This window comes from Scomber scombrus, chromosome 1, assembly GCF_963691925.1.
Source record: "Scomber scombrus chromosome 1, fScoSco1.1, whole genome shotgun sequence".
Lineage (NCBI taxonomy): Eukaryota > Metazoa > Chordata > Actinopteri > Scombriformes > Scombridae > Scomber > Scomber scombrus.
The window spans coordinates 7,480,577-7,493,969 of NC_084970.1; the positions used below are offsets into that span (position 1 = coordinate 7,480,577).

At 39.4% G+C, this 13,393-nt stretch overlaps 1 protein-coding gene across 1 annotated transcript in view; it reads left to right on the forward strand.

Annotated features, from left to right (window-relative positions):
- The first annotated feature begins 2,190 nt into the window (after nt 1-2,190).
- Nucleotides 2,191-13,393, forward strand: part of cep89 (centrosomal protein 89) — a 55,485-nt gene continuing 44,282 nt past the window's right edge. The window contains 9 exon segments of the mRNA XM_062416712.1: nt 2,191-2,308; nt 3,113-3,219; nt 3,986-4,132; nt 5,781-5,991; nt 7,535-7,586; nt 8,844-8,951; nt 9,908-10,147; nt 10,819-10,961; nt 12,899-12,949. Coding sequence (XP_062272696.1) covers nt 2,267-2,308; nt 3,113-3,219; nt 3,986-4,132; nt 5,781-5,991; nt 7,535-7,586; nt 8,844-8,951; nt 9,908-10,147; nt 10,819-10,961; nt 12,899-12,949 — 1,101 coding nt within the window. The 5' untranslated portion in view covers nt 2,191-2,266.

A 13,393-nucleotide genomic window follows, 5' to 3' on the forward strand; every position in this document is an offset into this window, starting at 1 on the left:
CTTAAAGGATCATTGTTTCAGCTGAGTGCCACGCCTGGGACACAATGTAAATGGAAATGTTGATGTTTTAGGTTTGCTTGATGTACCAGTGATGCCACAGACCAAAATGCCTCCCTGTCGCTGAGATGCCAGGATGTACCATTACCATGCCGACTCATCTCAGTAGCTCACCCCACTTCTGGCCCTCCTTTTCTAAGTGCTGCTGATGTCTGGCAGTTTACCAGTTTGTAAGAAGAGCACAAGCTTTGTGTCTCTGTTAATGTGAATCTTGATTTAGTTAAAGGTTATTTTATCTCCACAAGGGAAGTATGTGGGTAGACTGATGACATTCCTGTATAGCGCCTGGACAGCCAGTCACCAAACAGTGACTTTGATCAAAGACCACAGCCAGGTTTCCACTATTTTTCTCTACCTGTGTGTAATCCTAGTCGCATCCCACATTTTACTGACACTCCGCAGTGTTGGACTATCTCTTTATCTACAAAGTAGATTCTTATACACATTTGATAATCAAATTATTTATGTAACAAAAAACACACAAAAATATATATATATATGTATCTTTTAAGCTGTAGGTTTCAGAACTAGCTTGTGAATGGTCAAGTTGTGAATTTTTGCACGTTGGATTTCTTGGTTGGTTTCTTGGAGGAATGTATTTTACTAGCCTTGCTTAATCCTTTGGTGAACTTATATACTGGTACATTTTGTCTATGTAAAGATATTTTAAAAATGTAAATGTTTTTAAACCATAACACTGAGAATATGTAACACTCTTTACTGTCTCTGTTTACTTAATATGGTGTCTTAAGTGCCATTTATGCTTAAACCATGAAGGAAAGGGTCACAGTTAAGTGTATAATAAGAATGTGCAGTGATTGATTCATATTAATACGTGCTAATAAGTGTTCTCTTGCAAATGCAACACATCATACTGTAGATATAACAGATCTTTACATGCATTTCACAGTGCATTGTGATCTTAAATGCCTTCATGTATATGCAGAGGATAAAGGCACCTGTTCTTAGCAAGGTTTCAGGTTGCTTTTGCTTCTTTCTCTGTACTTTGTGCTGCATAGAAACTGTGGTGTGAATGCTTTTGTGGCAATTCTTTGTGTCTCACATGTAAACTCAAAGCTCAATAAAAGAGGGGGACAAAACTAATATCTGTCATTTTTATTTCTTTATATATTTGTGGTTTTGTGTATGTCAGTTTCTGTAGTCACCGAGCAGGTGGGGAATGACTGGAATGAAGTTTGACCCCAGCCCTCAGTGAGGTAACACACACCGAGTCAACTCTGGTGTTATTAACTGTTGTGAGTCTGGCCTGAACTCACATGACTTATTAATCCACCATCATGGAAACAGAAGAGACACACCATGTGATAAAGTTTTACACATCAGGCCCTTTTAAACCCATACCATTCATAGTCTGTTTGTAAAGACTGGATATTTCCCAAGAACAACGGGTCACACTTGATACTGTAAAACTCACACTGAAAATGAACATTTCCAGGCAGAAGGGTGGACAGAGAATATAGTATGCCATGATAATTACCACGCACAGAACTTATGAGATATATTATGATGACATTGTAACGGGCTTGTCATTTCATGCAAATCTTTAATTCTATCAAGCAGACATGATATGGTTATATTTTGGAAAGTTTAATTGCCTAGATCTCTATTTTAATATCTATGTAGGTTTTCAACATAAATTGTGCTGAGGTGCAGTTATGTTACTTTATTTAGTTATTGTAGAATACTTTAAAACCTTTCGTTCAATTTTTGAAAAGTGTTTTTAAGAGTACATTTAAAATCTTAATACAGTATGCTGGTTGAGTTTGAGTATTGAGTTTATTGAGTCAGTTGAGTTGTGGTTTATCATTAAATTAAACTATATTGCCCCCTACCGGCCAGGCGGCTGGTTATGAAGGACTTCGTTGCTAAGTGTATTAAACAAGTCTCTGATTGGCTGAAGTCGCAGCGAGTAGCCAATCAGCACAACTCTTGAAGCGAGGTGCATTTTTGTGGCGTAGCGTCTAGAGACGAGAAATCTGCAAGCAGCCTGCCTGTTGAATGGTTGACTATAGTTAGCTCTTCTCCGTTTGCTTTAATGTTTTACTGTGTAAAACGGCAGATACAAGAATGAAAAGCTAACTTTGCTAATGTAGCTGTTCACCGACAGAAATGCTCGGTAAAAGGGAGTCTGGAGCTTAAGGTTAAAGCAACAACAACAAGTGCCGACAACTTAACGTTACTTTCCACCATGTTAAAATTCAGCTTCAGGAGGGAAAAAGACAAGGAGTTTGTAAGTTTCAAATAATTCCTTCTTTCAAGCTAAGCGTCTAAATGTTTACTGCTTATTTAAGTTAACAGCTAGCTAACACTAGAATCACGGTAGGTTAGTTAGCTTGTTGGTCAAGTGATTTATTCTCCTCTATTTCCCTGCTGTTTTCAATGGGAAGTCAATGACTGCTGAATTCTGAACCTGTTATGGCTAACAGACATGTTTAGCCTGTTGTTTGGTGTCTTATTGAAGTGGTTGTGATGTGATTTCGTGACCTTCCTTACTGCTTCTCTCTCTCTCTATCTCTCTCTCTTTCTCTCTCTCTCTCTCTCTCTCTCTCTCTCTCTCTCTCTCTCTCTCTCTCTCTCTCTCTCAAAAACACACACACAAACAGTCTTACCTCTGCCACTTTTGGACTATTTAAATAGGCTTACGTTCATTTCATGGAGACTTACCTTAACTGGGACCACAGCTTTTGTTCCAAATCAACTGGTGTTAAGTCTGGTTTGTTTCCCCGAAAGTGGCTTAAGTCATAACCACACATACATACATATACCCTCAGACATCATTGACCTTATTTCACGTGTGCATTAGTCTCAAATAGTTTTTTTTGACTGTCCTCTGGTTCTGTCTTATTATTGGCTTATCAGTCATCTGTGAAGCACTTTGAATTGCACTGACCTGTATGAACTATTCAAATAAAGTTTGATTGATTCATTGTACTCAACAATCACCACAGGACCAACATCACCTATGTTCTTGTGTTTTATGTCTGTGATGCTGTAACTTCTCCCTAACCTCTGTGTTTGTGTGTGTGTTACGTAGAAACATATAGCTCATGGTTTGCTCCCTGCTGCCTCCATTGCCCCCAAGGCTGCTGTGCCTCGTACCCCACCCCCACGCAGCCCCGACCCCTCACCTGAGAGACCCAGGTACCTCATGCTGTCTGTCACGTGAACTCCAACATCCTCTCAGTGTGCAGTGTTTTCTCCAGCAGTCAAAACCGCTGCTTATTTAGTGTTTGGTGCAACATCTACGTTTATTGGGATGAAACACTAAATTTCAACCGTTTGGCTACTTTTAATTTGTATATATTTGGTCTATGCTAGGAAATTGAGTTCAATAATCCCATTTGGTTAATTTCATATCATCATCTTGTTAATGTTCTTACAGGTTTTGTGCAAAACTGCTGAATGAATGTAGAGGAAACGCAGCATCTTCTTTTCCTTGTTACCCCTCAGAACATGGTGGCTTTTAAGGAGACTCATTGGGCAATTTTGTGGCTGTCAAATTGGTGCCTCTACATTGCCCAGTGAATCACCAGCCTACAGTTTTTTCTGTTTTTCCTTTGTCTTAATGATGTCTGTACAGCTACTCACCATTGAAATGTGTTAGAAATGTTAAATTCTAGTCTCAATCTGTAAAACATTTCACATAAGACAGTTTGTTTCCTCAACACATCTGGCTTCCATAGTTATTGCTCCACAAATGTGCCCTCTGGGGTCAACATACTCCCACATAAAAGAGTAAAAAAATATAACAATGCTGTCAAAGTTTTAGTAGGGAAACTGAGGGATATGCTCACTTTTTCCCACAGTGTTTTTAAATCAAGTGGATAAAGGAAACAAAACTGTAAAAGCCTTTCATTTCTAAAAGTGTCTGTCTTCATATGAATTGAATTTTTTTTTTCATCTACAGATCAGCCTTGGCAGCAGCCATCTTGTCTTCATCGCTCACTGGACAGACATGGGCCATACCACCTTTGCGACAGAGGTCGTTCTCTGAGAGCGATCGATCCGAGTCCTTCATATCTGAACCGAACATCAGCACAGCACTTTACCCCCGGTAAACACACCCGTAGCAAACACACCGTTATTACAATCTGTTTACAACAGGTGACTTCAAGTTTGAACCTCACCTGGACTTGAATTCATCAAGTGTATTAAAGTAATTAATGACACATGTGCATCCCCAAGTCTTTTAATTGCATCAGCGTTTCCCTCACTTGTGTCTTATCCATGCGTCTTAGTCCTATTGAGGATGGAGAGACGCATGGTAACAATTTGAGGAGAGAGGAAACAAGCAAATATGTTCCTCTGGAGCATCTTGTGAAGCAGCGTCTGCTTCTGATCACAGTGACAGCTGATCACAGCTGTATCAGCTGTCAAGTCGGCTTTAACAGCTGTAGGGACATTTGATGGAGTTTGTGTCAGCACACGTGTGCGCTGTGCTAATATTAATGAAGGTGCACAGTTATCACTGCCAGAGCAGCTGTTTCCTCTCTGCAGCCTGTTACCTGTTTAACAAACAGCTGCACATGAATAGTAATCTGTATTCTGTATTTAGATTGTATACTGTGTCCTGCGCAGATACCTGAACCATTTCTACTGGCAGGGTGTGTTTATAATATTTATTATCTATTTATGTATGTATTTATTGATATTCTGATTTCAAATTCATTATTTAATAACCCAGAATACGATGAGTCTCTTTGAACACTGGAAATTATTTATTAGGCTACATGTTTCAGGGAAACTTGAAATGATGTGGAATTTTCAGCCTCACATGTGGCTGAATAAAAATGATGATACATTTTGTGAACTATAAATGTGTTTTAAAATGTGTTTCTTGCTAACAGATAGACTCTCCCTGAGGCTACTTAAATTTGATCCATAATAAAAGTTAATGAAGGAAACAACAGATCATGAAAAGAAAAATCTTTCCACTAAATAAATAATGTTGTTTGTTTCTTTGATCAGACCAACAATTAAACGATTTTTATCTAGATGGTGAATCAGAAAACAAACATGGAGAGAGTGATACACTTGAGTTTCATCTGTAATCACTCAGGAATGTTGTGATGTATCAGATCAGTTCAATCAGCTGCGTGTCAGACATTAAAAGACTCCCATGAAAGCTGCTCTCATCTATCCTCAGAGACCCCAGGATTTGCATGAGTAAAAGATAGAGTTTCCCCCAGATTTTTTAAGTGTCTTGAATACCACACACATTTAAGAGTATATCAACACATCTGATCAACAGGACTGCCAAAGTATTGTCTGTATAAATTATTGTAGATCAGGCTTTTTCATAGTCAGTGTTATGTTCTTATTCATATAACATGAATATTTCTACTGGCTAAGATTAACCATAATGTGAGCTATTTAGAAAAGCAGATTAACTGCAATTTTTGTTTTTAATTTTCTTGTTCCTGATTTAATTTACATCTAAGTCTTTTGGATGATTTCACAGCATTATCATCAATTTCACTTTATGGTTGTGAGTGTCACTAACCTCGATGTCATCAATTTTCATCAAAATTTTTCAACTGCAAAATTAAGTACCTTGGATTACTTTGTCCCTTTTCTATTAGCAGTAATTGGCCGTATAATGAAGTTGACCATCTTGTAGGAAAACTTAATGAAGTAAGAAACTGCAAGCTTTTTTTTCTCTCCACTGTCTCTCCGAGATATTACTTTCTTTACTTCCTCAGAGACAGATGGTCTGAAGATTTGACTGACCGGCCACGTCTGTCCTCCCCTGACCACTCTGAGGGGGAATTGGAAGACGAGGAGGAGGGGGAGGAGGAAGAAGACGAGGAGGAGAATGAAGAGGGCAAGGAGGAACATATCTATCAAAGTCTGGACAGACAAGATAACTGTCCAGTCACAGAACCGGTCTATGCCCTGCCTCTAAAACTTAAGGTGAGCTTCTACAGTAAAAATGTCTAATTGCTTTGTGTGACCAAGTTTTCTTACTAGACGGGTTGCAGGTTCCAATCCTAGTCGCAAAAATGTTGCCAATAAAAGTAAATGACAAACATTTTTCCAATAAATAACTGGTGTCAAAGAGCATATAAGCAGATTGGTTACACCCCTATCATGGGCTGCTCAGTGGCCAACAGCAAAAGACCAAAAACTGTTCTGTGTGTGTAATTAATAACCTTAAGGTGAACCAGTTCCAGGACCCTGTCATGGATTACTTGAACCTTTAATAGACTAGACCCATTGTTAATGTCATTAGTTACACCTGTGCTTCCCTGCTATGAAACGTCAAACCACTGATCTGATCCACTAGGGGGCACAGTTGTACTTAGAATAAGGGGGATGTATAGCTATTCTCAGTCACAGTCACAGGTTTTCAGTCAACTCATTAGTGATTCGTAAGGTGGGAGTCTGCTTGTGGCTGTTGTTCCTCTTCACCAATGCAGTTTTTCCACCTCCTCTGTGCTAGTGCAGTATTCCAATATTTGACATTTAACTTAATTATTTGCAACAATTTGTGTTATAATTGACCCTCTTTAAGCTGCAGCTGCATTAGTAATTGTGATTGATTTACCTACAGTAGTTGCTGAAATGTCTTGCTTCATCGACTCATACTCAAGTCTATTTTAAGGTCTGTACCTGTAATTTTGTGAGATTTCCTCCCATTATGGCAGTGATTATATCCCAAGAATCTACTGTTGCAGACTCTTTGTCTATTATTCATGTTCTTATCCTGTATACTGTTGTAAATGGTCGCTCACCTATAATGGTCTCAGTGGGCTTGATTTCCTCCAGTCAGCCTTTCCAGCCTTTCCAGTCTTTCCAGACTATCACTGAGTCTCGCTTCCTGCTGCTTTATTAACAGCAGTCACTCGTCAACGTCAGCTGAAACCATTTTAACCACGCAGCACATTATGTTTCTATTCAGTGATCTGTCATATAGCGTGGGTCAGTATACCAGCACATATAGTTTAATGTGTTCAACAGAATGACGCACTGCCATAAAAATAAGTACCATTGTAAACATCAGGCAATGCCCTCATAAATCTACAGGACCATAAACAGACAGCCACATTTATCAGCTGCCCTCTTTATCTCTCAAGGTGACAATGTGAGCCAGTGTGTGTTTATATATAGTATCTGATCATGTAATAGTAGAGCCTCTGGCCATTGGATTTATGACTATGGTGTGAAATAAACATGTCATAGTTTGTTATAGAACAGCTGACATTCTTCAGTAATACTTGCATGTGTATTGTTTTCCTTTTCTTCCCTACATTACACTCACCACTGTGACTCATTCACATTGCTTTAATATGTCTCTGAAGATTCACAATACTGACGAGATTGTACTGTCTGAAGATCTTCTTGTCCACATCTTGACATAATGCAGTGGTCTCTGAAATAGCCCTCCAAATAGCCACCCAGGCAGAGTGGCTTTGAAAAGACATACTCACTATCTATCTATCTGTCTGTCTTCCAGACCAGCATGCCCCTGCCGACTCAGATGCCTGACAGAAGAGAGCCTTCTCCAGGTAATGACTTGTCACTAATGGGTGGGCAACAATAATGGCAGGTAGTACTGCTGTATACAAGTACATGATCACAGTCATAATTCATGACCTGGCTGTAGAGGAAAAATAAACCCACCAATAAATGTAACACATTTCTTAGTGTAGTGTAATTGTGATTTAGCAATCCATAGTCACTCTTTGAAAGCGGACAGAGTAAGCCTGATAAAACAACTGGAGTAGTCAACATCTACATAATGGAGATTTTCAATGTATGTTCTTAGAAGAGATAAATCAATCAAACCTAGATATTTTAAAAAAGACATTTGACTATTGACTAGTATTTACTGATCAAACTGTGTTTCTGTTTGTGTAGTTAGTTTTAACACTAATTTAGAGATAGATGGTGCTCAGCCAGTAGAAAAGCTTCAAAATTAAACTATCACCATTTATTTTTAGTTATTTAAGCAAACATGGTACTTCACAGAGTATGACCTTTCTAAATTCTTAGGGTCCACTCATTTTACATATTATAGTCATTTTAGCTGATACTCACTGCTTCACTGAGGTGAAGGGGAACTGTTAACATTAGTAACTGATAGTATACAGAGATGTCAAGATTCTTGCAATTATTAATTGTTACCTGACAGAATAAACTCTATAAATCTCTCAACCAAAATGTAGCAACACTGTGTTCTGGTGTTAGTGTATTTTTGCTGCACTCTCAAATTAAAGTGTGATTGAGATTCAATAAAACAAAGTTATTGACCTCTCTGCAACAATACATATTTTGATGTCCACCACTATCAGACTTATCTGGAAGTTTTTCCTTTCACGTTATTATGTACAGGCCCATTAGGATTTCCTCCCATAAAAAGAAAAATTAAAGAAGACACACCATAGTCCATAGCCAAGGAATAAGATAAAGCTCTTATTCAGCCAATGTTCACTTTCATAACAGCCATAATATAGCCATACGTCATTAGAGCTAAATGGAAAGCCTCATTATAGCTGTTATTACCAGAGCTGGCCTTAGGCTTTTGGTGGTGCCAAATTAAAATGTGTCCCTAAAATGTTCTCAGCTTAATCACTAAAGTGTGTATACGACATACGGGCTGGCTGTGTTATAAAGTAAAACATTCAGGCCATGGGGAGAGTGACTTTTTCATAACAATATACAATTTATGGTAAAATAGGGTTATTAAATAAAGTCAGCAGGGCTCAGTACTTTCTATGTAATTATATTTATTTAATGATTGAATGATGTTTCTCATCTCTTAGATTTCACTGAGGAAACTGATGTCCACTCTCCTAAATCTAGTCGTGTTTCATCTAAGAAGAAAACCTCTGTCAGGATGAGCTCTGGAAGTCGAAAAGAAGATGTGCCATGTAGGTGGAGGTCCTAATGTAGCCTGCTGTCTGTCATTTTGACTTTTGCCCTTTTTTCTCCTCTTTTCCTTACAGCCACTAGTTAAGTCTGTGTGTGCAATGGGATATTAGCTGCCGCCTAACCTGAACCTATGATGTATTCTTCCCTTTAGTCCTACCTCCTGCTTCATACCACAGTTAACAGCTGCAGTGCAGTTTTCTGATAGCAGCTTCTGGGTAGCCTCTGAGTGGCCATGTGTTAATGACACATTTGTCTCAGATTAAAATGTACACACAAAGCAAGGCATATTTTCTAGCAAGCATGTATTATGTAGTATGCAGGTTTGAGAGCACATTAAATTTTGCAGAGGTTTTAAGCCCCAACTGGGAACACTCTTCTACATAAGGGTGAAAATCATTTGACTTACAAAAAAAGATGTTGTGAATACATAATGTATATGTTTTTCCCAGCAGGGTTCTGTATGCCACTGAGATTTTGTTCATGTGGGAGTTTGTTTTCTCACCTTAAATGAGAAAGGAATTGTTTTTTTTGAAGGACAACATACTGCCTCTTACAGAGTGGACAGGTTTATTTAAACAGTAGATTGTACATACTTTTAATCTTTTCTTTTTGTCCTTCTTCCATCATGCAGCACTTTTAACCACCTGTCATATTACTCCATGTTAAAGCTTTTTGTTATTTTTCTCTTTTTCTAATTACTAGAATTACTTGTTTGACACATAACATTTAGATATCAGTAAAACACTTGTTGCCAGTTCACAAACAAATAGCTGTCGTGGTCCCATTCTATAAGATCTTATGACAAGATGCAATGGCCATCTTAGACACTTTATAACTATATTCCAAGAAGTAATCTTGTTTCTGCAATGAAAATACATTTTTAAGGGTACATTTCCACATTTCCTTGTATTTAGAAAATGTTCTGCCATTAAAGAATTTATACTTCCCATTTCAGCCAGCATAACCAGCAACCACCCGAGCCAATCCAGCCAAGCCAAAAACCTAAAATACCACATCAAGCCATCTCCAGAGTCCAGCGAGGCCTGCTGTGACATGCCAAAGGACGTAGTGCCAGTCCTGACAGAGAGAAACACGAGGATGGTGGAAGAACAGAGACTGCTGGAGGAGAGACTGCAACGCCTTGAACAGGAGCTCAGTCAGAGCCAGGCCTCCTCAAACATGAGGTTCTCTGCAGGTACAGTAGAGGAGCCACTGAAAGGAGTAAATGTATACAATGGAAAATGAGGGAAGGGAAAATGAATAGTAATGAGGATGAATGAATGACAGAAAAAAATGAGTCACAAAAAGGGAATGAAGCCGTTTTGCGAGTAATATGGCTCAGATCCTTTATTTCCTCAGCGTGATAAGAAGAGGGTGAGGGAATCCTGAAAAAGAAGCATGAAAGGGGGGGGAATCAAGTGTTACAGGAATGATGGAAAATTGGCCATCTGAATGGTTAGCGGGTTGGCTCGGTGGTTAGAGACTAAGACCTCCTGGTGTGCAGGAGGAAGCAGCATGGAAAAGTACTGAAGTTAGACCGCTATTCTCTGCCAGTGAGGCAGCGGTTATGTATTCTTTATTGTACCCCAAGGGAAATTCTGTTTTCCTCCCTTTGGTTGGAATTCAGCATCAGCCTGCAGACCAAATGGACTCAACACATGTTGAGGGATGACCTCACTTGGCTGTCCTGCCATTTCGTGTAGTGTAGTGGAAATTTTAACCAAGTCCTTAACACCTTCCACCTGAAACACCAATACAGAGAATATCTCTTGGCTTATTCTAGTATATTTTCTATTTAACGGTTTTGCATTAGAGCATTATTGAACGTCTCAAAAGTATTTATGACCTGATGTGTTGTGCTTACAGGCAGCCAGGCAGAGCTGCAGAATTTGAGGCAACATGCTCAGGAGCTGGTGGATGAAAACGACGCTCTCAAAATGACAGTACACCGTCTGAATGTGGAACTGAGCCGCTACCAAACCCGCTTCAGACCACTGTCCAAACAGGAGGTAAGACAAGCTATGGGATGAGTCTTCTGTTGAAGCATAATAGGTTTGTGAGGTTAAGCCCATTTTTGGTATTCTTGAAGTTCTTCTTCCTGAAGCTGAGCAATGAAACCCAGACGGCCTTCTCCCCAGCAACGCTCACCAGCTCCTCCTGGGGGATCCCAAGGCATTCCCAGCCAGGAGAGATATATAATCTGTCCAGCATGTTCTGGGTCTACCATGGGGTCTCTCACCAGTTGGATGTGCTCTGAACACCTCTGGAGGGAGGTTTCCTGGAGGCATCCTGACCAGGTGCCTAAACCACCTCAGCTGCGAACTTTTCGAAGGCTACTGCTAGCCTCCCCCAGCTGTCTGAACTCCTAAACCTATCTCTAAGGCTGAGCCAAGAAACTCATTTCGGCTGCTTGTATCCATGATCTCATTCTTTCGGTCACTACCCAAAGCTTGTGACCATAGGTGAGGGTTGGAACGTAGACTGACTGGTAAATTGAGAGCTTTGCCTTCAGGCTCAGCTCTTTCTTCACCAAAATGGTCCAGTACAACAACTGCATCACTGCTGATGCTGCACCAATCCTCCCGTCAATCCCATTCCCTCACTTGCAAATAAGACCCCAAGATACTTAAACTCCCTCACTTGGGGCAGCAACTCTCTCTCCACCCTTAGGGGGTAGTTCACCTTTTTCCAGCAGGTTACCATGGCCAAAGATTTGGAGGAGCTGAATCATCATCCCGACTGCATCACATTTGGCTGCAAACTGACCCAGTGCCTGTTGTAGGCCATGATGTATTGAAGCCAACAGAACCACATCATCTGCAAAAAAACTGAGAAGCATTTCTGACGTCTCTAAGTTGGACACTCTCGTGCCCCCTGAATAGCAGTCAGCCTTCAGTAAAAAGCTCACTTGTACAGTCCCTGCTGTTGAGAAAATGCATCAGAAACCTCTCTGTTATTAATCAGCCTGTCTCCCTCAATGTCAAGTTGCCAGAATGAAATGAAAACAGATGTAAGTCTTCTACTGTATTCTTCCACTCTTCCCAGTTCACCTACAGTATTTTTTAGTTTGTCTTATTCTATCATCTATTATTTTTATCACCTCTCCCCTCAGTCTAATTTAATCAGCTCTGTTACAGAATCTCCAATCAGTACATCACTTTATATTAGCGGCTTTATCACAGAAAAAAAATAATTTTCTCAGAAACCAGCCTTAAAGATATTCTTCTTTGATCCAGAGCCCCGCTGAGTGAAATAAAGTCTTTCCTTTGTCCGTCCTTCCATCTGATTTGTTAGACTAAAGGAGTTTCTTGTTCCCGTCTGTGTGGCTGTCTGCCCATTCTGGGTTGTTGTGTATTTTACATCACAAAGAAAGCAGGGCCGTGGTTTTAATCATGATTACCTCATGCTGCGCCTTCACACCATGATCTCCTGCTCTCATCATCGCTACCCCTGGTGCTGCATGTCTCTGCTCACCCTCATTACTGACAGCTGAAGTGTGGCTGCTGAAAGAGATTCGTAAGGGAAAAGACGAGGGAGTAGTTATACAGTAGAATAATGCTGTAATAAGAGATGGGAGAAGTTTAACTTTGTTTGCATCCATACAGCAGGGCACATAAATACAGTATTGTGATTTACTTTTGATTTGTCTTGTTATTAAAGCTGTTAGTTTCTGCGTTGCTCTAGCTTTTGTGAGAAATTCTTCAAGCCCCTATACACACAAAGCAGATCAATGTAAAACAGCTTGTTCCTCAGTGATCTAAGTTGTTTTCTATTTGGTATACTACCAATCTTTAATGTTCAATTCTGTGGATATTTTACACGTTATTATATATTTACAGTGTCTTTCTGAAAGACAGCATTCAAAGCTGTCATATTAACCATCTAGCTAAGACAATATAATTGATGTAGTTATGATGACTAACTATATTTTCTCTGTCTCTTGCAGAGCTCCAGAATCAGTGGCTTACCAAAGACAGGATCTCCTCCTCCCTGGCTGGTAAGATAAGATAAGATAAGATAAGATGAGATATTCCTTTATTAGTCCCACAATGGGGAAATTTGCAGTATTACAGCAGCAAGTGGACAGTAAACTAGAAGAGCATCAATAAGGAAGACAATAAGAACAATAATAGCAAAAAATATATAATAAAATAATCATGATATTATTATTGACATTACTTACAAGAGTAACATTGGTATTGAGTGGTAATATATCAAAGATGATATTGTTATTGCACTGATTAAAGTGAGATTTACTGGGAGCAGTGCTGGCTGTACAGTCTCACAGCTCTAGGGAGTGGGGACCTGTAATATTGCTCCTTCACACACTTTGGATGAAGGACTCATTAGTTATGTAAAAGCTTTACATGAGTTTAATACAGCTGGACACTAGTCTCACTGTATTGTGGGTTAATAGTCAAATTTAGCTAATCAAGTTGTG